The following is a 26,216-nucleotide window of genomic DNA, read 5'->3' as shown; positions in this document are numbered from 1 at the left end:
ACAGCATCCATGGGACCGGATGGTGTCCCCGGCTGTGTGCTCCACGAACTCAATGAGGAATTAAACCCACAGTTAGGACAGCTGTTTAATCTTAGCATCACCTCAGGATACGTACCCAAGGAGTGGCGCACGGCGACTGTGGTACCACTTCACAAGGGCGGTGCCTCCACCGACCCTGGAAATTACCGTCTCATTAGCTTGACAAGCCTTATCTGCAAAGCCATGGAGAGGATCATAATGGAACTCATAAATAAAGACATAGGGAACTTGCAGACTTTGGATCCAACCCAGTTTGGCTTTGTCAAGGGCAGATCATGCCTTTTGAACTTGGTTGACTTTTTCGAAACAGTCACCAAGGCCATTGATGAGGGAAAGGCAGTCCATACAGCCTACCTTGACCTGGCAAAGGCCTTCGACACAATACCCCACTCAGGTATCATCGAAAAACTCATCAGCTTGAATGTAAACCCATACATCACAAGATGCGTTGCAAACTGGCTAAGTGACAGAACCCACAGGGTCAGAGTTGCTGGAGCCATGTCAGACTCAAAGCCTGTCACAAGTGGTGTCCCACAGGGCTCAGTCCAGGGTCCACTCTTGTTCGGCATCTACTTTTCTGCATCTACTTTTCTGAAGTACAAGCAAACACAGGAGGGTTATGGCTGACAAAGTTTGCAGATGACTGCAAACCAAACTGGGCGCCATAGTCGAAAACACTTCTGACACAGATATCCTTCAGAAGGGCCTCACAGAAACGGATAACTGGTGCCAGAGCCATGGCCTAAAGTTAAACACCAAGAAATGCATAGTCATACCCTTCGGGAAAAACAAGGTTACCCCTAGCTACCATATAGGTGGCAATCCACTGAGCACAGAAGAAGTCATCAGGGACCTGGGGACCCAGGTTGACACTAGCCTTTCGTTTGACACTCATGTTGCTAAAGTAGTCAGGAAAACCTTCTACATTGCCCACATGATCATGAAGGGATTCACATCTAGATCAAGGGAGGTCATCGTCCCCCTGTACTCATCACTCATTAGACCTATGATTGAGTACAATGCCCCATTCGGAATGTATCTGACCCGACACCTGCAGCAGCTGGAAAGGCCCCAAAAGTTCCTCACCAAAAGGATAAAGGGTCTCAAAAATATGTCTTATGCTGCCCGACTGAAAGAACTCCAGCTCTATTCAGTCTCATACCGCTTGCTCAGAGGTGACCTGTGACTGACATATAAGGCCATGTCAAACACAGATTTGATGAATATGCTTCACCTCAAAAAATCTAGATCCCTCAGAACCACAAGGGCGGGAGACAAACTTTGACACGGTTATTAATAGAATGTGCTGGAGGGACAGATTCATCACCCAGAGACTCCCTATGCTGTGGAACAAAATCCCGGTACATGCGAGGCAGAGCACCTCGCTGGCCTTGTTCAAGAGGAATCTTGACCAATGGATGGGAGATCGCAGATATACCCCAGGGATTACTTCAGTGTCACTGCTTGACAGAGGCACAGCAAAATAATAGGCATAGTTTTATTCAAACTAAAGGGGTGGCGAAAGCCACATAACTATGGGCTAGGCTTATAAATGCCCTTGGGCAGATAGCCTAGTATGAACCTATGAACCATTTGGACAAATATGGATTTCCTGATAATGGGCCTCCTGCAGGACATGAAGCACATCCTCAGAAAAAAGGTGCCTAAAGTGATCAAAACCCTATCACTCACAGCCTCAGGTGAAGAATGGATAAGTGAGGATAGATAAGAGCCCCTTGCCTTGCGTGAGAAGGTCCACCTGGTGCGGTAACTTGTGGCAATTGTCCCTGGCCAAGTGAGAAAGAAGGGAGAATCAAATCTGTCTGGGCCAAAAGTGAATCACTAGCAAGAGTTTGGAAGAGTTCTGCCTGAGACTATGCAAGACCCGTGGTAACAGAGGAAGGTGAGGTAAGCCATACAGAAACATCCCCTTCCAAAGAAAAGACAGGGTATCCACTTTCCGAGCTAGAAGACTTGGAACTCTGGAACAGAACAGAGAAAGTTGTCTGTTCACAGGGAAGACAAAAAGATCAATCTGTGGAATACCCCACCAATGGGCAATGTCCTGGAACACACCTCTGTGAAGCATCCATGCAAGAGCTTGTATGTTTGACCTGCTGAAAGAGTCTCCCACTACATTCTCTAAGGGCACAATGTAAACATCCTAAGAGTCACTTCATACTGGACAGCGAGATCAAAGACCTGAAGACTAGTCTGCAAAGAAGGTAGGAAGCTGCACCCCCTTGCTTGTTGACATACCACATCACTGTGGCATTGTCTGTGAAAATTTAGAGGGGCCGGAATGAAAGAGGAATGAAAAGCATGAACAGCTAGAAGCAGACCCCTCATCTCTTTTATACTGATAAGGTCCCACCTCTGAAGAAGAAGTCAAAGACCTTGAACCTTGACAGAGCAGAACTAAGCCCCCCATCCCCTGTCCAAAGTGTCTGTATTGAGCTTGAGTAGGGTCTGGTGAAGACAGAGCTTGAGACAAAGAAAGAAAGGACCTGGGAAGTCCAGGTGGTGAGAATGCTGGAGCCACATTGACTTGAGATACCACTGTTGCATTCTCATACGGAGCCTGGCCAGACATTGCATGAGAATGGTAGAAGCCATGAACCCGAAGATCCTGAGAAAGTACCTGGCCATGATTGAAACCAGAGGCAGAAAAGACTGGAAAAATGCAATAAGAGACAGGGCCTTGGGGCAAGCAAAGATGCCAGCATGGAGACTGTCTGGATCCAGCAAACAAGGAAAACATGATCCTGAAAAAGAGTCAAGAGTTGATTTCTGAAAGTTTATGGGAAACCCCAGACTCTGCAACAGGGATTTTATCAACTGGACATCCTGAAGCACGGACACTGAGGGAGGAAGCTTGAATAAGCAGATCATCCAGATATGGAAAGACCTGGACCCCTCTCATTCTGCAAACGGCAATGGCAGGAGCTAGACATTTGGCGAATACCTTTGGGGCAGTAGAGAGGCAAAAGGGCAAAGCAGAGAATTGAAAATGTGGGGAAGCAACAGAAATGTAAAAATTTCCTGAAAAGGGAATGGATGTGGATACGAAGGTAGGCATCTTTTAGATCCAGAGAGACCAGAAAGGCCTTGGGAGGAAGAAGGGAAACGAGATCTGAAGAGACAACATCTGAAAGGAAGGAATCTTAAGAAAGGTGTTGAGCTGGGAAAGGTCCAGAATTGGTCTCCAAATGTCCTCCTTTTCTTAGAACCAAAAACATTCTGGAATAAAAATCCCTTCCAACCTGGGCAAGGGGTTCAACTTGAATGGTACCCTGGATCAAAAGAGAATGAAGCACCTCTGGGAAAAGAGGAATCTGTTCCAGAGGAGGGTAAGGAATGCCCAGAAAGGGAGGAAGGGATTTCAAAACCATGAATCACCCCTGGTGGATTATGGACAGAACCCAACAGTTTGTTGTGAGTCTTAAGCAATGTGGAAGAGACTGGGAAAGAGGGATAAGGGAGCCTGGCCAAAGGGAAACTCACTCGTGCCTTCGTTGTCTCTCTGAGTCTGTCTGTATCTTTCTCATGCAGCAGCCCTGGAGGAAACATCAGCTGCATTTAATACAGTGAAGGGCAACTTGACAGGTGGAATCCTACAGGGAAAGGGCAGAAGCCTTCCCCTTAGAGTCAAGAAGGCAAGAAATCACTTGAGAAAGATGAGAAAGAAAGGCCAAAACATATCTGGTCATATGAGTCTGGTAATTAATAGCCACAAAAGACAAGGTGGCAGCAGTATAAACCTTTTTTGGCCAGCCTTTCCATGCCCCTACTATACTTACCCAAGGAAGCAGCCTGGTAGAGGGCAACAGCTTGGAGGGCTTGTCAGAAGACACTATAGAAGGAGCAGCAGAAGGGCAATAATACAGAAATTTACATTCATCAGGCACATTGTAAAACCTATTAGGTTTCTTGGGAGCCAAGGTCTGAGAATCAGGGGCCACAGAAGCTGCTAAAAAGGTATCTGGGAGGGCAGCCAGAAAGTACAGTTGTGTACACTTACACTCGCACATCTACATTTATGGTATTCACTGTTGCAGTCATCACACTTGGGTTATCCTGCCAGGGGTAGCCCTCAGTCGGCCCGAATACCAGAGGCTTAGTATTTCTGCGTCGGTTGCTGTTGCTCCCGGACTGACATCAGGTCGTCAGTGGTCAGGCAGCCGATGCCATTACATCAATTTTTCTTGCCCCAAATGTCAGAAGTCCCCCAAATAGGGAGCTAGGTTATGGTGGAAGAACACCACCAGTAGAAAGTAAATACCAAAAAGCCCTTTAATGAGTGAGGAAGAGAGAGAGTGAGAGAGACAAGGGGAATGGAGGGTGGGAAACCAGGACTGCAACAGTGAATCTGGTTGCCTGACAAAAATTGTGCTAGCAGGTGAATTTGCATAGCTGAAGCTGTGCGCCAAAGGGTCATGGCTAGCCTGCAGAGTGGATAAGAGTGAGTTCTTCCCTGCTTGTTGACGTACCACATCACTGTGGTGTTGTCTGTTTTGATTAATAGAGGCCCCAGAGAGAGTATGGGTCTGAAAGCTGTCAGAGAGTGCTGAACAGCTAGCATCTCTTCTTGGCTGATGTGCAGATGTATTTGATTTGGGCTCCAGTGACCCTGACTGCACCTACCGTCCAGGTGTGCACCCCAGGCATAGTCTGATGCGTCTGTGGTAAGAGTCAGGACAGTGTGGAGTTGTGAAAAGGGAAGGCCCTTGTTGTGGTTGCATGCTGCTGCCCACCAAAGAAAATCTTTCCTTAGACAAGGTATCATAGGTATGATAGTTTCCAGGTCCTGACAGTGTTGACACCAAAGGCTTTTTAAGTACCACTGAAGTTTCCTCATATGAAGTCTGGCATATGGAATTAGTAGAATGCAGGAAGCCATGAACCCTAGAGCTTGCAGGATTTTCCTTGCGGATAAATGGGTTAATTGCTAACTTTTTCTGACATTGGTTAGAGCAAGAAAAAAGGATCCCAACAGGGTACTTAGCTTTAGAAGACTTCAACTTCAATTTCGGAAATGAAAACTCAGGTAGCAGCCGACTGGCACTCGTGCAAACTGCTTCTGCTTCGGGCTCCTTGGCAAGAACGACTGATGGAATGGTGTCGGCTGCCTGATTTTACACCATGACAACCTGACGTCAGTCCTGCAGCGACAGCAACCTTCGCAGAAATACTAAGCCTCTGGTATTCGGGCCGACTGAGGGCTACTCCTGGCAGGATAACCCAAGTGTGATAACTGCAAAAATGAAACACGAAGAACATCTGGGGAGCAGAAGGCTTTGGAGACTCCATTTGAAGAAGCTCACAACGCGTCTCTGGATATAAGAGACTTGAGAGCATTCAAACTTAAAGAATTCCATCAGACAGGTAACTGTTCCCAAAGGGGAATTCCTCCAAAGGGGAATCTGGACTAACAGAATCCTCTTCATCTGAGCCACAAAATCCAAGGGGAAAGGGATCTGAGAAGATTAGGCTAAGGACTCTTCTGCCAAATCCTGATCTTCGGAGGAATTCAGTTTCCTAGGTCTTTTATGTGGAGTGGAAGACCGGTGGGGTGGGGGGACATTCAGGTACAAATATCCTTTGAGGAGGCTTTAAAACAATTAAAGCATTAAACAGCCACTAAGTAAAATCCTGCCATTCTTGTTGGGGATCCTTAACTATAGGGGAAATATGCTTGGTTTTCGTTTTTTTTTCCCCTATGGGAAGTCTGCTAGAAACACCCTAGGAGGGTCAGACATTTGACAACATTCAATCATAATAGAATCACCTCCCTCACTAAGGTCTGAGGACTCCCCCTTGGTCCCTTGGATATAATTAGCCAAGGTTCCCTCTCTGAATCAGATGTTTGTAAAGCCTCAGAGGACGTTGCGAGAAGTCAAAGGAATATGAAGGAACTATCAGACGATCTTCCAGGCTTTCACCAGCCAAGACAGAAAACGTCCAGGGGAGGCTGAACAGCAGCCATATCAGACCCAAGTTTTTTGACCTTTTTCTTTGCGGACATCTGACCCTCGGGACAGGAAGACAGCCACAGCACCTTGACCTAATACCTTATAGACATTAATTTCCAAGGTAAATAGATAAGGAAGGAGACCGGACTACATATGGTCTTTGGGGCAAAAGCTCGGCAGACAGAACACTGTGTATGGTCGTGGGAAGCACCCAAATAGAAAAGTCACTGGTTGTGACAGTCTGAGGAATCTGCCTTCCCACATTGACATTTTCCTTTCCTGGATGACATGAAACCAAACACTAAATAAAAGAAAATGGTACTTATCTGAAATACCGCCTTGTAACCAGCACAACAGAAAGGCGTTCAGATTGGCAGCAAAGAAATTCTGACTGGTTGCGTCCATACGTCACCTTTACGCCCTGTGCCTTGCATGAGGAGTGTAAATGTGATGTACAGCGCTATTAAGTAATAAAGGTTTTAGTATACTGGCCAGACATTGGGCTATCCTTGGCAGTAGATCCTTTCAGTTATGAATACTGCAGCAGTGATACAGAACATCTTTGACTAGGAAGTAAAGGGCATTTTACCCAAAGAGCTAAGGGACAAGGCCCTGGTTTAACCCTTAGGGGGACAGAACTAAAGCCCCATTTAAATTTAAGATGACAAAAAAGTTATGAATGAAGGCTCCTCCAAATCTAATAAGACTTGATGCTATGGAAGGGTGGTAAACATAAGAATGCACTACCCCACCCAGCACAGTCCATGACAGGCTTACATGAAGCTACTAGGCATGCAGTCCTGCAGGAGCTCAGTAAGGAGCCAAGCCAATATTCCCAATTGATCAACTGACTTACTCAAGGTCATTCAGAAGGTAATGAAAGTGGAAGATTCAAACCTGTATCCTTGGGCACAAGAAGTCGTTCACTAAACCTGTACCCATGGGAACAAGAAGCAGCTCACTAAACGTGTACCCTTGGGCACAACAGGCAGCTCACTAAACGTGTACCCTTGGGCACAAGAAGGAGCTCACTACACCTGTACCCATGGGCACAAGAAGCAGCTCACTACACCTGTACCCATGGGCACAAGAAGGAGCTCACTACACCTGTACCCATGGGCACATGAAGCAGCTCACTACACCTGTACCCATGGGCACAAGAAGGAGCTCACTACACCTGTACCCATGGGCACAAGAAGGAGCTCACTACACCTGTACCCATGGGCACAAGAAGGAGCTCACTACACCTGTACCCATGGGCACAAGAAGGAGCTCACTACACCTGTACCCATGGGCACAAGAAGGAGCTCACTACACCTGTACCCATGGGCACAAGAAGGAGCTCACTACACCTGTACCCATGGGCACAAGAAGGAGCTCACTACACCTGTACCCATGGGCACAAGAAGGAGCTCACTACACCTGTACCCATGGGCACAAGAAGCAGCTCACTAAACATGTACCCATGGGCACAAGAAGGAGCTCACTACACCTGTACCCATGGGCACAAGAAGCAGCTCACTACACCTGTACCCATGGGCACAAGAAGGAGCTCACTACACCTGTACTCATGGGCACAAGAAGGAGCTCACTACACCTGTACCCATGGGCACAAGAAGCAGCTCACTACATCTGTACCCATGGGCACAAGAAGCAGCTCACTACATCTGTACCCATGGGCACAAGAAGGAGCTCACTACACCTGTACTCATGGGCACAAGAAGGAGCTCACTACACCTGTACCCATGGGCACAAGAAGGAGCTCACTACACCTGTACCCATGGGCACAAGAAGGAGCTCACTACACCTGTACCCATGGGCACAAGAAGGAGCTCACTACACCTGTACCCATGGGCACAAGAAGGAGCTCACTACACCTGTACCCATGGGCACAAGAAGGAGCTCACTACACCTGTACCCATGGGCACAAGAAGCAGCTCACTACACCTGTACCCATGGGCACAAGAAGCAGCTCACTACACCTGTACCCATGGGCACAAGAAGGAGCTCACTAAACGTGTACCCTTGGGCACAAGAAGCAGCTCACTAAACCTGTATCCTTGGGCATAACAGGCAGCTCACTAACTACTCACAGTTTTAGCTCTCTGGGTTAAGTTTGTCTGTCAGTTAGTGTAATCACCTATGGTGGAAAGAGAACACACCACCCAGCACTAAAGGTAAGTGGACTACCTTCTTAGCCAGATGCCCAAAAGCTGAATGAGGGGAATTAAAGAGCGAGGAAGTCAGTCAAACTACAATAACCATTTACTCAAATATCTACTATTATGGAACACTCTTATAAAATTGCACTGTCATTTTAACTTACTGCTGCAGATGTCCTAATGATTGGGACAATTCCCAGAGCTCATAATGACAGTCATGTGGTCTGAAAGGAAGGTCTAGACTGCAAAATACTCTGCAGAATGGCTGCAGCAAACTCAGCCCTAGCACAAAAACAAATGTCCAGTCTATAATGGTTTGGAAAAAGTATGAACTGAAGAACACGCAGATGCCCGTTTCTAAGACGGTTTGTGAAAGTCTCTTGTGGAAGGCTGCTGTAGTAGATGCACTTGTTCTGTGAGCTCTAAACATTCCTTTGTTAAACCTGATAAGATAATAAACAAGTATAGTACAATTTGTCAGCCATTTGAAAACAGTTTGGACACAGCCCTACCCTCCTCTGCTGCAAAAAAGACAAGAGCAGCTTCAGCTACTAGCATCCTTGGATTTGTGTAAATCTCTCTATCTGTGTATATGCATGGAATGCAGTACCCTCACCCCCTTATTTTGAGGGCTGGGAAAGAAAGACAGGGAGTCGAATGGTTTGGTTGAGACCAAGTTCCTTATCTACTTCTGGAATTGAGTTTCATTCTATGGCCAAGTTACTTGTGGGAGAATAAAATGGTTCTTCACACATTAAGACAAAGTTTGGATACCTTTCTTGCAGAAGTAATGGCTACAAACAAGCCTGCTATTCACCTCCTCCTGTGACAGTGCCTGAATGAGGCAATCAGGATAAACAACAGTAAATGAGAATGCACTCTCTTCTGCAGTACACTATTACTGCAGCCAGGCACTCGTGAAAAGCCAATCCAAATAGCAATGACGTAAACTGGTAGTGCAAGTACTCAGTCTCAAAACATGAAGAGCTGTCTGTTGCCTTTATGAGTGGAAATGCAGGAATGGTTTCACAGATATCCAAAGTGACCATCTGGGCCTGAGGAGACTGGAACTTTAAGCATTCCGAGTCTGGGCACACTGTGGTATGCACAGAATTCTGAAAAGTCCAAAGCAGGACTCTGTAGTCCCTCTTTTCTGCACACCTTAAACAGCCTTGAGCAAACTCCCATGCTTTGTTCTTCTCTGGGGACACACTATTAACCCTAGTAGTAGTAGTAGTTCTTGAAGGACAGAGGGAGTTAAATGCACCTTTCCTTTTGGCACAATAGAGAGGCTGGTCTTTTTATGAACTATAGGTTTATAGCCCTGAGAAATGTATGTAGCCTCCATTTGATCTTTATAATGTATGCCACCTTTCCTATGTACCAGGTGACTCTTTCTGCTACATTTAGACTTGGGGGTGGGTGTTGGGAAGGGGATGAAAAGAGGACAAGATTGCACAGTCATGCCTGCTCCCTACTACTGGAATAGCCTTGTGGCACCCCCCCCCCCGACACACACACACTATGTGCCTTTTTCCCCTTATATTAGCTTTTTATTTCCCTTTTGCTGTCTTAATTTCAGCTGGCCTACAACACTAAAAAAAGAGGTTTGGATGGGTATCTCGTCATATTCGGGTACAGGGGGAGTGAATAAACTGTTCAATCCTCTGCATAGTTTTGTCTTTATTCATCTTCCTGAAAACTTCAGCAGTGCGGTTCTACAATGGCAGCTCATTGTCTTGAGATGCAATAAGAAAGCACATTTTGAAATCCATGGACAGATGCAGCAGTCTCAGCAAGACATTACATCTTATGACCGAATCCAGCATCTTAAACACAATTAACAGAATGTTTTGCCAACTAACAAACAGCTGGGTGAACTCTTCCACTTTAGTCCTCATGTCTCGGTCAGTCACCTCCACAGTTTTCTCCATCATTTGGTCGGGAATAGAAATTTGATGAGTCCACGTGCCTGACTGCAGTTTACATCCATGAAGGCCCAAGGGACAGCTGTGCATAAAAAGTCTTACCAAACTGGTTTAACGCTCTGCTCTCCTGGTTGTTTTGAACAGTACTGGGTACATGAACATACTACTTGATCGGACACACAGCATAGGTTCATAGGTTCATACTAGGCTATCTGCCCTAGGGCATTTACAAGCCTAGCCCAGAGTTTTGTGGCTTTCACCACCCCTTTATTTTAAAGGATACTATGCCCATTATTTTGCTGTGCCTCTGTCAAGCAGTGACACCGAGGTTATCTCTGGGGTATACCTGTGATCTCCCATCCATTGGTCAAGATTCCTCTTGAACATGGCCAGCGAGGTGCTCTGCCTCACATGTACCGGGATTTTGTTCCACAGCATAGTGAGTCTCTGGGTGATGAATCTGTCCCTCCAGCACATCCTATTAATAGCTGTGTTGAGGTTTAAGTCACTTGCCCTTGTAGTTCTGATGGATTTAGATTTTTTGAGGTGAAGCATGTTTATTAATTCTGGGTTGGACATGGCCTTGTATGTCAAGCACAGGTCACCTCTGAGCAGACGGTAAGCGACTGAATAGAGCTGGAGTTCCTTCAGTCGGGCAGCATAAGACATATTTTTGAGACCCTTTATCCTTTTGGTGAGGAACTTCTGGGGCCTTTCCAATTGCTGCAGGTGTCGGGTCAGGTACATTCCGAATGGGGCGTTTTACTCAATCATTGGTCTGATGAGTGATGAGTACAGGGGAACGATGACCTCCCTTGATCTAGATGTGAATCCCTTCATGATCAGGTGGGCAATGTAGAAGGTCTTCCTAACTACTTTGGCAACGTGAGTGTCAAATGAAAGGTTACTGTCAACCTGGGTCCCCAGATCCCTGATAACCTCTTCTGCGCTTAGTGGATTGCCACCTATATGGTAACTAGGGGTAACCTTGTTTTTCCCGAAGGGTATGACTATGCATTTTTTGGCGTTTAACTTTAGGCCATGGTTCTGGCACCAGTTATCCGTTTCTATGAGACCCTTCTGAAGGATGTCTGTGTCAGATGGGTTTTCAACTATGGTGCCAAGTTTGCAGTCATCTGCAAACTTTGTCAGCCATAATCCTCCTGTATTTGCTTGTACTTCTGAAAAGTAGATACTGAACAAAAGTGGGCCCAGGACTGAGCCCTGTGGGACACCACTTGTGACAGGCTTGGAGTCTGACATGGTGTCAGCAACTCTGACCCTGTGGGTTCCGTCACTTAACTAGTTTGCAACCCATCTAGTGACGTATGGGTTTACATTTAAGCTGGTGAGTTTTTCAATGATCCCCGAGTGGGGTATTGTGTCGAAAGCCTTTGCCAGGTCAAGGTAGGCTGTGTGGACTGCCTTACCCTCGTCAATGGCCTTGGTGACTGTTTCGAAGAAGTCAACCAGGTTTAAAAGGCATGATCTGCCCTTGACAAAGCCAAACTGGGTTGGATCCAAAGTCTGCAAGTCCCCTGTGTCTTTATTTATGAGTTCCATTATGATCCTCTCCATAGCTTTGCAGACCAGGCTTGTCAGGCTGATGGGACGGTAGTTTCCGGGGTCGGTGGAGGCACATCCTTTATGAAGTGGGACCACCGTTGCCGTACGCCACTCCTTGGGTATGTATCCTGAGGTGAGGCTAAGATTAAACAGCTGCCCTAGCTGCAGGTTTAATTCCTCATTGAGTTCGTGGAGCACACAACCGGGGACACCATCTGGTCCCATGGATGCTGTGTTTTTCACCTTGGAGAGAGCAGTTCTCACCTGAGCATTTGAGATGTTTGGGGGACTACAATCCTCTGGTATAGATATCTCTCCTTTTGGGGGGGAGAAATTTGCACTGAACCTGTCAGCCAGTATGTTGGCAATGTCTGTAGGTTCAGTGATTTTTACGTCATTTTGAACTAATTCTGAGCATATCTGGGAGTTTCCTCCCAGGTTTCTAACATAGCTAAAAAAGGCTTTATGATTGTCTTTTGAGTCCTTAGCGATTTTTCTCTCAAAATTTGCCTTGGATGCTTTTATGAGAGATCTCAGTTTTTTACTTATAATGATCAGGGGTGTCTTCCCTTTTACGGATTTTGCTCTATCTTGTAGTAGCTTCTTCCTTTTGTTGTAGAGCTTGTTTATGGCTGGGGTCCACCAGAATGGACACTTGCCTTTGGTACAAAGAGTCTTTGTTTTGTTTGGGATTGCCTGGTCCATGCAGTCCTGGAGGTGCTGGTAGAAGGCATTTGTAAGTGATTCAGCGGTTTGAGTAATGGTTTCCGCTGGCTTGGGGGCCTTGAAAGAGACCACACCAGTCTTTAGGAGTGTGAAGTCGGCTTTTGAGAAGTTCTTCACTGTGGTCTTTTTTATCTGGGGTGGGGGTGGGATGTGGACTTCCAGTGAGATTACTTTATGATCTGATCTCACCAATGATGGGTACACTTCTGGTGTTGAACATTGTGACCCCATGTTTGTGATGATGAGATCTAGTATGTTCTCTCTTCTTGTGGGGATGGTGACTAGTTGTTCCATGGCATTTGAGTTTATGAACTCTAGGAACCTTTGGGCTAGAGTGTTGGGGCTTGAGTAGTGATCCCAGTCTATGTTTGGATAGTTGAAATCACCCAGTATGTTAGTGTTTGGAGATATATTTATCCCCTCCAGTGTTTTCAGGAAAGCTGTGTGAGGTTCCTGCGTTTGAGAGGGTGGCCTGTAGCAAGCTACAAACTGCAGTGCAGTTTTGCCTATGGTTAACTGCACCTGGATGGTTTCCGATGCATCGTGCGTTGCCACCAACCTTGAGGTGAGGGTGTCCTTGATGAATATGGACACCCCCCCCCCCTTTCTTGGTGTTGTCCGGATTTTGGGGCCGGAACGCGTGATATGAGGTAAAACCTGATAGTGCCGGGGTGCTCTCAGGAGCCTTGAACCAGGTTTCAGTCACAGCACAGACATCGATGTTCTCCATACTGAGAAGGGCTTCGAGTGTGTGCATCTTGAGGTTGAGACTTTGAGACTGTAATGGGATTCCTGAACAGGGGTGGGAACTGGGTTCTTTGTATTCTGCTATAAATGCATCCTCAATGTCCCCCAAAACAGGAGAATATCCACATGTTTAGGGATATTCAGAATCAATAAATCATAGCTCCTTCTTCTGGGCACCCGATGATTCCTTACCCTCCCATTTCAAGTACTTTTTCATCTTACAGTGTCTCCAAATGATACCTCCTCTGTGGGTCAGGCAAAGGAAGTGGCACCTTCTGTGTCACTACTGCATCCCTAAAGAGAAGGAAATTTGGCAAGAACCAAGTTCTCCTCCCTCTCAGTCAGGAGTCATCTCCTATGTCCTCAAGAGAGGTCGTCTTTTTTTTTTTTTTTTTTTTTTACCAGACAGGACTCCAGACAAACAAACCACAGCTTGGCCACAGGTTCTGTAAAGCCTAATGAAACACACATCCAAGAAGATCTGCTGTCTAGGATAGGCTGAGGCAGGCTACCCATCCGAGTACTATACATCTACAGAGAACCTGGAGCATGTGATCGGTGTCTCAAGTTCTGATTCCTTTCAGCTGGGATATCTGTTTGATAGTGTGGACCTGGGAATGGGGTTCGTAGACTTCCAACTTATGGTCTTCTACGTCCTCCACTAACACAGTGGGCTTCCCCATCCTCCCATGCAAAGATAATGATTCAGGCTTGGGGCACAGGCATCAGAAATGGGACACACACATGAAGACACAGACCTCAGCCACCAATCTCAGTGTGACATGCTAGTTTTCCTTAGCACAATGACCCGCAAGGGACTTTGTCAGTGGCCTCAGGAGTCTGAGAAGTGGTATCCAGAGGCTGTAAACTTCTCACCAGGACTTACATCTTCAAACTGCAAATGGACATTGGTTGCCAGAGTCACTATCAACCACATCCTTTTCAACCTTCTCCTTAAGATCGCTTCTCTCAGGGGGACATAACAGCCAACTTCAGGATGTTAAGGTGGACTAGACGGAGGCCTGAAGATATGTCCAGTCAAAGTACTTGGGATTGCTACCTACAAGGGATACGGGAAAGGAATGCAAAACAGAAAGCAAATGGGATGAAACTAAGCACAGATAAGACAATGGTAATGGCAATAAATTGGGGAAATTAGAAGAAGCTGAGAATTGAGACAGAAGGGAAGATAGTGGAACAGGTAAATAGCTTCAAGTATCTGGGAATTGTGGTTGAGGAGAACAGAAGTCTGAATGAAGAGGTCAAAGCTAGAATCAGAGGGGCTGCAGTCAACTGCCATAGAGTCTCAGGTGTAGTCTATGACAGAAAAATGCCAAAGAAGCTAAAAAGTAAGGTATACAAGACAGTGGTGTGACCAGCACTACAGTATGGTACAGAAACCTGGGCAGTAAAGTCAGAGCAGATGAAGCTAGAGGCGATGGAAATTACTTGCCTGAGAAGGATGACAGGATGCATACTGTGGGATATTTGAAGAAATGAGGACACAAGAGCAGAAGCCAAAGTAGCTCCAACTGCAGAAAAGATCAGAGAGAACATATTACGGTGGTTCGGATACATGTGCAGAAAAGGAGAAGACAATCTGGTGAAGACAATTTAGGACAGACAGACAGACAGACAGGAAGTAAGAGGAATCAAGGGCATCCAGCAAAGAGGTGGCAGGATTGTGCGAAAGATCTTCAACAGTCAGGCATGAGTGCTGGAAAAAGCAGGAGTGTGGCAATGAAAATGAGAGAGATGGTGACAGTTACAATGATACCCCAACCCCATGTAGACAAATGGAAAAAGGGGGACTGATGATGGTGATAAGGCTTTTAAAAGTAAATCCTTTAAAGACCACTCAGTCTTCTACAATGTGCAAAAGGCCTAAACAAAACACAACAAGCATGAACTGTGTGTGTGCATGTGCGAACATGTAACCTGCCTACCACAAAAAACTACCTTCCTTAGCCCCTAACACAAAACACAAATGATGTCCCTGTAAACAGAAATAACACTACTACCTAAAATCTGCAAATACAACCAACAGTAGGAGATAAGGAAAAGCACCAATACAGTACTTCTGTTCGAGCTCTGGAGCAGGTCAAACCACAATGGACTATGGTGCTAATATAAAGACAATGTAAATGCCACAAGAACAGTCTAAAATTGTGTGGTTGGGAGTCTGCCTTATATCTGGAACATCTGCCCGTCTGGAGGGGACAGATACTGTACTCCAAAAGTCAGGCTAAACTTACTTTATGTGGCTGGTCACAATAATAAGAACTACTGTTGGTCACAATCAGAACTCTTGCAACAGTGATCTTAACAAGATCTAATGTTATGATAAGAAAGTAATTTTTGTATTCATTGAGTGTTTAATATCGACCATCAACAGCTCTGATTCCCAATTTAGACCTTTTAGGTGGTTCTCAAGAAGGAACTCATGGCAACACTGAAGGAAAACCTATATCTGGAAATTACATCATATTTGTAGTGCCATGCAAAATCATTCACGGATGTCCACATGGTAGCCCCAAAAATGTCATCCACTGATTCAAGTTTTAAATAATCTTTCTTACAAAGCCACTTATATAGCTGAATATGCATATGGAGATTTTAGAAAGGGTTTGTCGTGCTTCAGATGACCAAGAATAGTAGCAAACACCAAAAGTGGCTGTCTGATTGAATCAATAAGGTGAAGCAGGTCCTTCGCATACATCTAGTAAAAGAGGACCAAGAGACACATATGCTTGTAACATATTTAAGTGCTGTAAATATACTGCCAATGTACCTTTTTTACTATATTAAAATGAGCTATAAACCTGAAAACTGCATTACAAACAATGTTAATTACATCATTTTGTCTAGCATTTTATACTGGGTACAACTCTAGGGCATTAAGTACAAGAATTTATGAACACACTTGCACCACAAATAACAGAAATGAGAAAAATATCCTTTAACACAGTTTGGTGTGCAGCAATTTCAAAAGATTTATATTTTCCATGAATTTATTTTAAGACATCAGAGGTAGTAACTAGCTTTATTTTTGTCAAGTGTGTGTGTGTGTGTGTGTGCGTGTGTGTGTCTTTCGGCTTTTCCCGGTTAGGGGTTGCCACAGCGGAACTCCGGTCCACTAATGACTGGCAGTAGAGTTTTACGTGCTGGCTTGCCGGGCCTAACGCACAACCTTCAACGAAGGAATGCCCATTCACACATGTCATCACACAGTAGACGCTCTGAGAATCGAATGGGCAACGTCTAACTGTGAGGTACAATGACAATTTAAATGCCAGGACATACAGGGCTTGAATTTTAAAGCCAATTTAAGAAAACACTCCTTAAAGTATTGACTTGGCATTTCAAAGTTAACCAAACCTGTTTTTAATGGTTTCTTTGTCCCGACTGGTTATCAAAGTTATAAAACAGCATCAATCACTTTGTGCACTTGTCTCAAGAAGTCTCATTACAGTGAAAAGAATGCACTTATGAATGCTGTGATACTTTAACAGCTTTAAAGTTTTATTAGTCATCACAGCACACTGACACTTGAGGGTTGTTTTCTTTATTACAATTTTCAGATAAGACTGTCACAAAATCCAAAAAGAGGGCAGATTTAGAAACACTGGTACACAATTTATTAGAAGAAAATTAAAGGAAAAGCAGACAGTCTTTTCTTATAGACTTTGTTCTATCCACATAAAACCTATATTGTCTACATACTTTCACATAATGAAGTCAATATTTCCCACTGTTGGTATAACTAATGAAAATACTGGAAGATCAATTGATTAATATTTGCTTTATTAGCATGAAGGAAGGGTTAGTCCTCATGTGCACTCTTCATAGGTAGATACTAGGCTATCGGCCCAAGGGCCTACGTAAGCCTAGCCAGCAAGGTTCCATGGCTTACGCCACCCAAGAAAGTTATTTTCCTGTGCCACTGTCGAGCAGAGACACAGAAGTGATCCCCGGGGTGTACTTCCTATTTCTCTTGGGGGGAAATGACATACAGAAGGACGGCACTAAATGCTTAGAGCTCAGAAATCCTTCTTGAGGTGGCGATTGCATTTCTTAAAACTAATTTTCCAAGACAGATATTTTAAGACCACAGAAACAGCACTTAAACCACTTACACTTCCCAAATTACTGATCCCAAGACAGAACCATCAATTTGATTGGGATGAGGGCAGAAAAGGCTTAAACGTTAATAGAAACCAAAGATACACTCCCAGCTCCCTGCCAGAAATTAGAAACAGCCATTATATATTCTTTATTGAAAGAAAATTTAAGACTGGAATCAAAGAACTGTGATAAATACTCAAAGATGCAATAAATGGGAGCTACAAAAAGGATATAAACCTCTAGCAGTAGCATACAAGGAGAAATGCAGGCATGTGCAACAAGCCTAGCTTATGTTGGGCCTCTGGGTGGAGATAACAATCTGAACCACCACCACCCCCCTCCTCAAGTTATTTTGGATCCTTAGCCATCACTGCTTGTGGACAAATCTGGTGGCTAGTCTGAGGGTATTAAAGTCTGGGTGAGACAGTAGATTATTGAAAGTCTTCAAGCAGAGAAGCTTGTCAAAAAAAAGAGGAGGCCACAACACAGGGAGCCACATTTGTTAGAGCCAAAGGGGTACTAGGAGGATCACTCTCACCTTGCAGTTCTTAGCACAAGTTTTGGAAAAAAACAGAAAATGGGGTATACGTGTAAAGGCATCATGGGGGCCACTTCTGGGCAAGTGCATCTCTGGAGTACCCTTCAAAAAGGAGGGAAAGGGACAAGAAATTGCTGCATTTGTTGTTGGTTAGACCTGCAAATAGGCTGCAGGGTCCATGCTAATGACCAACAGATGGACTATTTTTGTGGCATCAGACAGCAATACCTGAGCAACTCAACTAAGGATCCTGATAATCCTGGGATACAAGAGCAAAGAGAAGGCAATTCAAAGCAAAAGCCCACTTCCAAGCTCTCATGGCCTCTCAAAGGGGACAGGAACGAGTTCCTTCTTACTGTTTATGTATCAACCACTGGTATGCTGTCGAAGTGCAAAGTAAAAGCATCAGAAGGAAATCCTGCACCATTTGTACATGAGGACAGCCCTCATTTCCAGAATGCTAAGGTGCCTCTTAGGGTGACCCTATGCCTTGGACAGTCTACTGAATAAAAATGCCAACACCCCAAAGCAGGCATCTGTGGTCACGGTGGGATGGGGAGGGTCTGTCCACATAAAGGTTTGATTGTCATACCCACCTGGATATCCTTTACCTGAGCATACAATTGCTCTGAAAGTTGGTCCTACTGAATTAGAAAAATGCAGTGAAGAATCTTTGTGTGAAACCAGGCACAAGTCACAGTTAACAAGCAACGAACCTCTGGTGTCTGTACAGGCAGACATCTGCCAAACAATCACCTGTAATTAGCTGTAACACTGTTGAATGGTTGGAGATGCACTTGGTTGGTGGAAGAGAAGTAAAGCAACATTCTGTCTCCAGACTGCAGCCTACAAAAGCGAACAGCAAAAGCATCATCTGGGACTTCAAGACTCACAGTTTTGCCAAATGACTGAAAAGCTGTAGACGCAAATTCTTGGCAGCAAAGAGACTGTCCACCACTAGGCTAGATGCCAAGTGTGCAGGCAAAAAAAAAATGGCCGAGAGCTGCTGCTACCAACAATATAAATTTGATGATCACCTTGTGGGCTTGCTTGAGATCGAATGACAGTATGTAACTAGTGATGCTTTGTGGATATGAAGTAAAGTAGGAGTTGTGCAAGTAAACTCACCATAAGAGTAGATGGTCAAATGATCACTGCTGCAGTAGCCTTAGCTACATGGGCTTTACCCTTCATAGGATAGAAAACAGTTGGCCAACTTCAAAGTTTCAGGCACACTCCATGAGCCCAGACTATTATTCAGCTTGAGCTGCGCTGACTAAAAAGTCAGGTCTGAATACCAAGCCCTTCAGAACTGCCATGCAAAGTAAGAAAGGGAAGCTAAGCCAGCCCTGAGAGGACAATGCTAGGGGTAAAAAAAAAAAAAAAAAAAACATGAATGTCCACATCCTAGCATAAAAATACACAAACTAAGGGGAAGGGAGGGAGGGAGCAACTAGTGCAGCAGCGATCATTCGAACATTAAGTGTTATGGTAAGCTGAATTACATAACTATGCTATAATCTTTATACTGATCACTGCTGCAGTAGCCTGAGCTATATGGATAGATTACCATAACTTACAGAATATGGGAGGAGGAAGGGAAAGGGTCCAGACGCCCCTGGAGAATGGTCTTAGCAAAGCCTGATCTAGACCTAGAGAAAGAATCAAGCCCATAGTCCTTTGTAAAAGGATGTACAGAGCACCAAGTTGCTGCTTCTGGAATACTTATAGAATCCAAACCTTTCCAAAAGCCACAGATGAAACCAAGGCCCTGGCAGAGTGAGCCTTAGCTCTGCCTGGAATACTTTTGTTGTGGTGGGAATAACAAAAGACAGCCATTTAGAAAAAAAATCTGCTCTGACGCAAGTTGTCCCTTCTTACATTCACAAGAAATGAACAAGTGATCCAAAGTTTAAAGGATTTTGTTAAGTCAAGACAGTACCGAATAGTCTGAACATGCATGGTATGGAGTATCCTCTCCCTCTCACATTTTTAGTTCTGGAAACAAAACAGGGAGATGGATAGTTTGGCTTACAGTAAATAGTGATACTACTTAAGGCATAAATGTAGGGTTATTTCCCAAGGAAACCTCGTCCTTGTAAAAAAATTTGAGACGGTTGATCCACCATAAGAACTTGCAACTTGAATAATTATCCTGCACACGCAATCAGCAAAACGATTTTGCATGTCAAGGACCTCAGGTCAGCCAGATGAACTGGTTCAAATGGAATTAGCTTCTCAAACACAAAATTAAGCTCCCAAGGAGGGGGCCACCAGTTTTCTAGGAGGTCTTTTATACAAAACCCCTTTCAGAAAATTGCAACATGAAACTGCATTGAAAGAGGGGGATCCATGGGCAAACATGCCAAAATGACCAATAAATCAACCTTGACAGAGTAGTAACAAAGACCATAGGACAGTAACTCACACAAGCATTGTAAAACCAGAAAAACACGATCTGAAGGGGTTCTGTTTATGTTGTTGGCACCAACTAGAAAACCATTTCCATTTTATAATATACAATTTTCTAGAAACAGGCTTTCTTGCTTTCCTAAGTACATTCTGCATATCCTCAGTAAACAGGTGTCTAAAAGGAATTGAGACCCTATCATCCAGGCAGTCAGACGAAGTTGACTGGGTGTTGTCAAACATCCACAATCTTGTAAGAATAGATCCATTCTGTGAAGAACCATGTGGTAACTGCCTCTGGCCAATTCCAAAATAAGGGAGAGCCACTGTTGCCAGGACCAGAAGGCACTTACGACAATGATCTTGGGTGATCTCCTTCTGAATCTCAACTAGTGCCCTGGATATCAGTGGAAAGGATAAAAAAGCATACAGGAATATTTCTGCCTAAGAAAAGAAAACGCATCCATCTTTCAGGCTTTCTTGCATGAAGTCCTGTAGCAAAATTTCCAGCTGATTATTCAGAGGGGAGGCAATAAGGTCTACTTCAAGAATTCCCCACAGATGATCAAATCTTGGAAGACCCCCTGACCTAGTTTCTATTCGTGAGAGTCTAACATTGCCCTGTTCAGCTTGTTTGCCACACAAGTCTGCTCTGCTGGAATGTAGGATGCCTGTAGAATGACACTGTGTTGCAAAGCCATATCCCAAGCTAATATGGTTAGTCTGTACAGGGGGCAAGACCTGGTTCTCCCTTGCACTTTGATGTACCATATCAATGTGGTATTGTCTAACAACATAACGAGGTCCTGGGGACCACAGGTGATTCAGTGAGTTGACTGCCTTGTTAACAGCAAGCATCTCTTTCATATTGTTAACAGCAAGCATATCTTTCATATTTATGTGTTTGCATCTACCCTTGCTGTCCCAGACATCTTACACTTTTATCCTTTGACACTGCTCCCTGAGCAAAGTTCAAAGTGTCTATGGTAACTGACTGCTTTGGAGCAGAAGGGGAGATCTAGATTTACATATTTTGATGTCTCCACCAACTAATTTCTCTTCTGAAAAATCTCAAAACTGGAATTTGAAAAGAAAATGGGTGCTAGTGCTGGGATCAAAGACACTTCAGATACCACTGTATCCATCTCACGTGGAGTCTTTCTAGGAATATCATCAGAATCACAGATGCCACAAGAATCAAAATTCTGAAGTAGTCTCTTGTAGAGACTGAAGTCAATGTGGAAAACCATGGAAATATATCTAGATATAGCTCTATCTTTTCCTGTACAAGAAAAGCAGACACCCCAGGAACACAATCCTGTGTGGTGGAGTCAAAGAGAGACCTCTGGATGTTCTCTTGGAATCCCAGCTTGTGAAGGAGATCTTCAACCAAGAATAGAAATTCCTAAAACTTTGAAAAAGACAAATAAGGAAAAATGCGGAGACCCTATAGCCTCATATGACCAATAACAGGAGATAAACTTTTTTGAAGCAGTGGATAATCCAAAATCGAAGACAGAACTGATAATGTGATCTAGACACGTAAAACCTTATGAAACATCTTCAAATGTGGATTAAACTAATACTTCCATAAAACAAATGAGGAAGAACGGGTGAACAGTCTGTGAAGTGACAGCACTTTGAACTTGGGCACTACTGCAAACTGGTTCAGGAAAACAATAGATTCACAACTAGTCTTCAGGCATCTCCTTTTTTTTTTGCACAAAAACATTCCTGAATAAAAACATTTTCCCTAAAAGGAAAGGAGTATTTACTAAGTCCAGGAATTTCTGTGCCTGTAGATTTAAGGCTGTGAAGAATTCCCAGTCTACAGAGGGGTAATTAAAGTCTTGCACGAGCAGGGTGTTAGGTTGGACAGTATGTCTCTTCAGTAGGTACACGTATGTACTTTGCGCTTCTTGGGACATTGAGGGTGGCCTATAGCTGACAAAGATAAGGTACAAGATTTTGTCTGTGCCAAGTCCTGAGAAGTATGCTGTTTGCCTTAGCGGCTAGGTTCTTGGGGCTCCATTCAGAGTGACAGTATGTATGGTGTTGAGCACTGTTTCCGAGTCTCTTAGGGCTTGCTGAGGCATAGCTTTTGGACCTTGCTGAATGATCGTTAACATTCTGCTTGCAGTTTAGGGGTCTTTTTTAAAGACCCTAAAACAATAATGGAGTCCACTTAGTAACTAAAATGGCAGTTCTTGAGTGATCACAGAATTTTAGATGGCTACTTTGGGAACTAAGTCACCACAATGGCGTTCTTTCAAATACTATCCAAAACCATTTGAACTCCCTCATCAGCAGAGGAACCACCTAAGATGATGACCTGGGGGACTGTGAGCACTTCTTAAGGATGGGTTTAGACTTGCATGCGTATCCTAAAGCCACTTTGCCTTCACTCAGAAGAGCTCCACAATCTTCCTGAATTCGGGGTCCCTGGGGAGAAGGATGGAGATCAGAACACTGGTCTTTGTCCAAGCTTGTGTTGAGAAACTCCTCTGCTGGGTTTAAGTACTTAATCTTGCAATTGGCCTTGCAAAATGGTCTCCGGGGAGGAAAGTAGAAATTTGGACATAGTGATAACCTCCTGCCAGGGCATACATATAACTCTGTTCTGAACTTTGGAGATGGATGAAAGGGAACAGTAAAAAATTAAGATCATGGGCTATGAGTTGGTTCACAGGGGGATGACTGCATAGACATCAGAAATCATCAATGGCTCCGAACCTGAGACTGAAGCTATCAACCCAGAAGGAAAGATGCCAAGCAACGGCAGTAAGCAATGACTCATCTTCAGGGCCCATGTATCAACACTGACTCCCAAAGTCAATGAAGCCATAGAAACACTTTCAGGATTAGTTGGTTCAACATTAAATGCTAAACACACTCACTCTGGGGAAGGGACACTTGATTCCAAATGGAACAGGGTTGAGGATAGTGCCATCAAGATCTGGCACCAACACTGGTGCAAGCAAAGACATCACGGCACTGTAGTGAGAGGCACTGATGCCAGTGGAAAGGTCAAAGACGAGGGCATCGGCCCGAATTGGGCCGCAGATGACAGCGCCAATGACGAAGGACCGACACACTGTTTTGATGGGATAGGGGCTCAAGTCATCCTCAATGAGGAAGTCATAACTCAGATTCTTAGCTTCATAGGTTCATAGATTAGTACTAGGCTAACTGTCCCTCAGAAAAGGTCAATATAGAAGGTGCTGTTCAGACTACAATGTTAGAGGGGGAAAGTGCCTGAGATTACACCTGCTAAAACAGTGAAAAATGCCTGCCACTTTCTTTTGTAGTCCAACTGGGCCAGGAGTTACCTGCGGGATCTGAAATGCATTAAAAAAAGGGATCAGTGGGGTGCGCAGCACAGGCTTTGAGACTACTGCTGAGGTACTTTTGTTGTGAGGTAGAGGCAGTGAAGTTAGACTTAGGGGGGGTAGGAGCAACAAGCAATTTCTCCTGAAAATTAGAATGTTTTGAAACCACAAACACATTCACAGGTAATGTTATAGGGTTATGCGTATTTAATAAACAGTTTTATTCCAGCTGCTCTATGCATGGTTCTGTTATTAAAATTTTGAGACAGTACCAGTACTGCCCTCTTGAGAAGAGCAGCACATATCCAAAGAAAAAATGTGAGGAGCAAGGATGAAGCCTACCCAAAACCCCTTTCCTCCAAGAACGATATGGAGTTTTAAGACGACCTTGCTCAAAGTCACGCGATTCATAGAAATATAAATCGAGGTCATCAGGCTCATAGTCCAATGCCTGAATTACTACCTAAAATGTTTCCTTACTAGTAAAAAGTGTCCCTTTGCAAGATAATAAGAAAGCAAAATGTGTCCCAAACAGTATAGAAACCAAAATTCCAAACTTTGTAAGGTGCTGTAGATGAGAAATAATAAACACAAAAAATACAAATCTCAATACTCACTGATTGGTTTTAAAAGGAGGCTTCTTTTTCACTGGATTTTTAGCTCTATTTTCCAAAACACTGATGCAATGATACTGTTTTGGCTCCCTCTTATGAAGAGAAAGGAAAACATTATCTGTTGGCGCATTTTTATTAACTACATTTTTCTTCTGAAGATTAGGATCAGCGTCTAAATGTTTAATTGTTATACTTCCAAAACTTTTAATCAGCAATTCATCTTCATCGTAAATAGAATTTGCTGCTGCAGTTTTTTCACTTTGATTGTCAGATGTATCATTTATTTTTTTCTCTGCAGTTGCACTACACTTCGAAGGGTCATTTGTTAAACCAAGCACAATATTTTCTGTCTTTTGTGACACATTTTTCATTGCATAACTTTCAGAATCAAAACTTAGATGGTCTAATTTTTCTGGAATGTTGTCAGTGCTTTTGTCATCTCCACACTTAGGTGACTGTAACCCACTGCCCTTCCTATCACTCCCTGTCTTCTTTTCAGCAAGTCTGTCTGCAAAAACAATGTTGTTTTTCTGTATGGCAAATCCATCAGCACCATTAATATCCTTCTGTTTTGCTTGAAACTCCAGCCGAACAGCTGACAGCAGCTCCGTTCTACGTTCCAGCTCCTCATGCCATGCAATGGCATTTTTCAGTTTCTCTATACACTCCAAACACCTCTTGCCTTTATCAGGAAGGGACTGGATAAATTTCCTAAACATACAAAAAAAAAATATATATATATATATATATACATATTAGTTATCTGGTATCAGCTAGACAAGAACTTACTCAAAGAACATAGCTAACATTCACCAGAACTGCAAGGAATAAATGAAAACCCTCTGCCAAAATGAATTTTGGTAAAATTCAAACTCCATTATAATCTTTCACAATAAACTACTACACCTCTTGCAGACAATTAATATCCCCCCCCTTAAAAACAGAGAGAGCACTGAAATTATACTGACTGTTATACAAAGACATATCATTGCCGAAACTAAGCAAAATGCAATGTGCAACCTTAACACCAAAAAGGCAGGAAAATACAACAAAATACATAAGATACTCACTGAAGCTGTTCACTGCATTGGACATTTTTTTTTTGTTCTTGCCGCAGCTGTCTATATAAGACATACCTCAGAACCTCTTGTAGATCTTCTGTTTCGAGTTTTCCAACAAAGTGATTGACTAACTTTGCATGACCAAGACCCTGCATGTATGGAGCTCTTAATGAAGATACCAGGGAAGTAGTCGGAAAGAAGTTCAGTGTGTTCATAACATGGCATTGCCAAGCCAGTTGTGGGTGACTTTTTTTTGGTAGGCTCTTCCCCACTGTCCTACCCATTAAATAATGTGGATTATGTATGCACACACACCTGGACTGGAGTCCCCATTCTCCATGTAGAACTGCAAGTTCTTAACTTGAATCCCTACACCTCTCCTATAACAGGTGAGCTTCCAAAAAATGTCTCAGCCCCTACCTTCCCCCATTAAGGACTCAGTTATCTGCTTTGCTAATCAAACTATAATCTTCTGGGTCACAGTCAGGGCCCATCGCTCGGTGGCATGACGCTGGCTTACATGTCCATTTCTTTCTGGTAACAAATGAGTACGCTTAAAAAAAAATGTGCGTGCACGTACACAGATACAGAACTATTACACACATGCACACACACATACACACACCATTAAAATTAAGACTATATACATGTATTTGCCTTCTCTTTAACACATATAGTAAAAAAGATACTTAAATGCGTCTGCCATCCCTGGTAAGTGTGTGACTAGGTAAAACCCTAAGCTAAAACTCTTTCCAAATTAGACAGAGATGCTTTGTAAAATGTTTAAGACTATTTATTGGATATAGCTCCAAAATAAACAATCAGCAAAATAGTGATTTTTTTCAAGTCATGTACATCTGTATAAAAGAAGAAAACTGAACAGCGGCGCATATACACACTCACACGTGGTGGCCAACAGACCATCACTACTTAGGTTCATAGGTGTTTACTAGGCTAATGACCACAACAGCCTTTTTAAGCCTAGCCATGCATCCCGAAT

General features: G+C 43.8%; 1 protein-coding gene across 1 annotated transcript in view; it reads right to left on the bottom strand.

Annotated features, from left to right (window-relative positions):
• The window catches only part of LOC122807818 (myocardial zonula adherens protein-like), a 1,184,151-nt gene that overhangs the window by 95,913 nt on the left and 1,062,022 nt on the right, over positions 1–26,216 (bottom strand). Inside the window, exon 14 of the mRNA XM_044078905.1 lies at positions 24,159–24,866. Within this exon, the coding sequence (XP_043934840.1) occupies positions 24,159–24,866 (708 nt within the window). The remainder of the gene's footprint in view (positions 1–24,158; positions 24,867–26,216) is intronic.

The sequence above is a fragment of the Protopterus annectens genome, chromosome 7.part1, assembly GCF_019279795.1.
Source record: "Protopterus annectens isolate FY-2018-M chromosome 7.part1, PAN1.0, whole genome shotgun sequence".
Taxonomy (NCBI): Eukaryota; Metazoa; Chordata; order Ceratodontiformes; family Protopteridae; genus Protopterus; species Protopterus annectens.
Note: the sequence above shows the minus strand (reverse complement) of the source record. Positions and strands in the feature narration are given on the sequence as shown.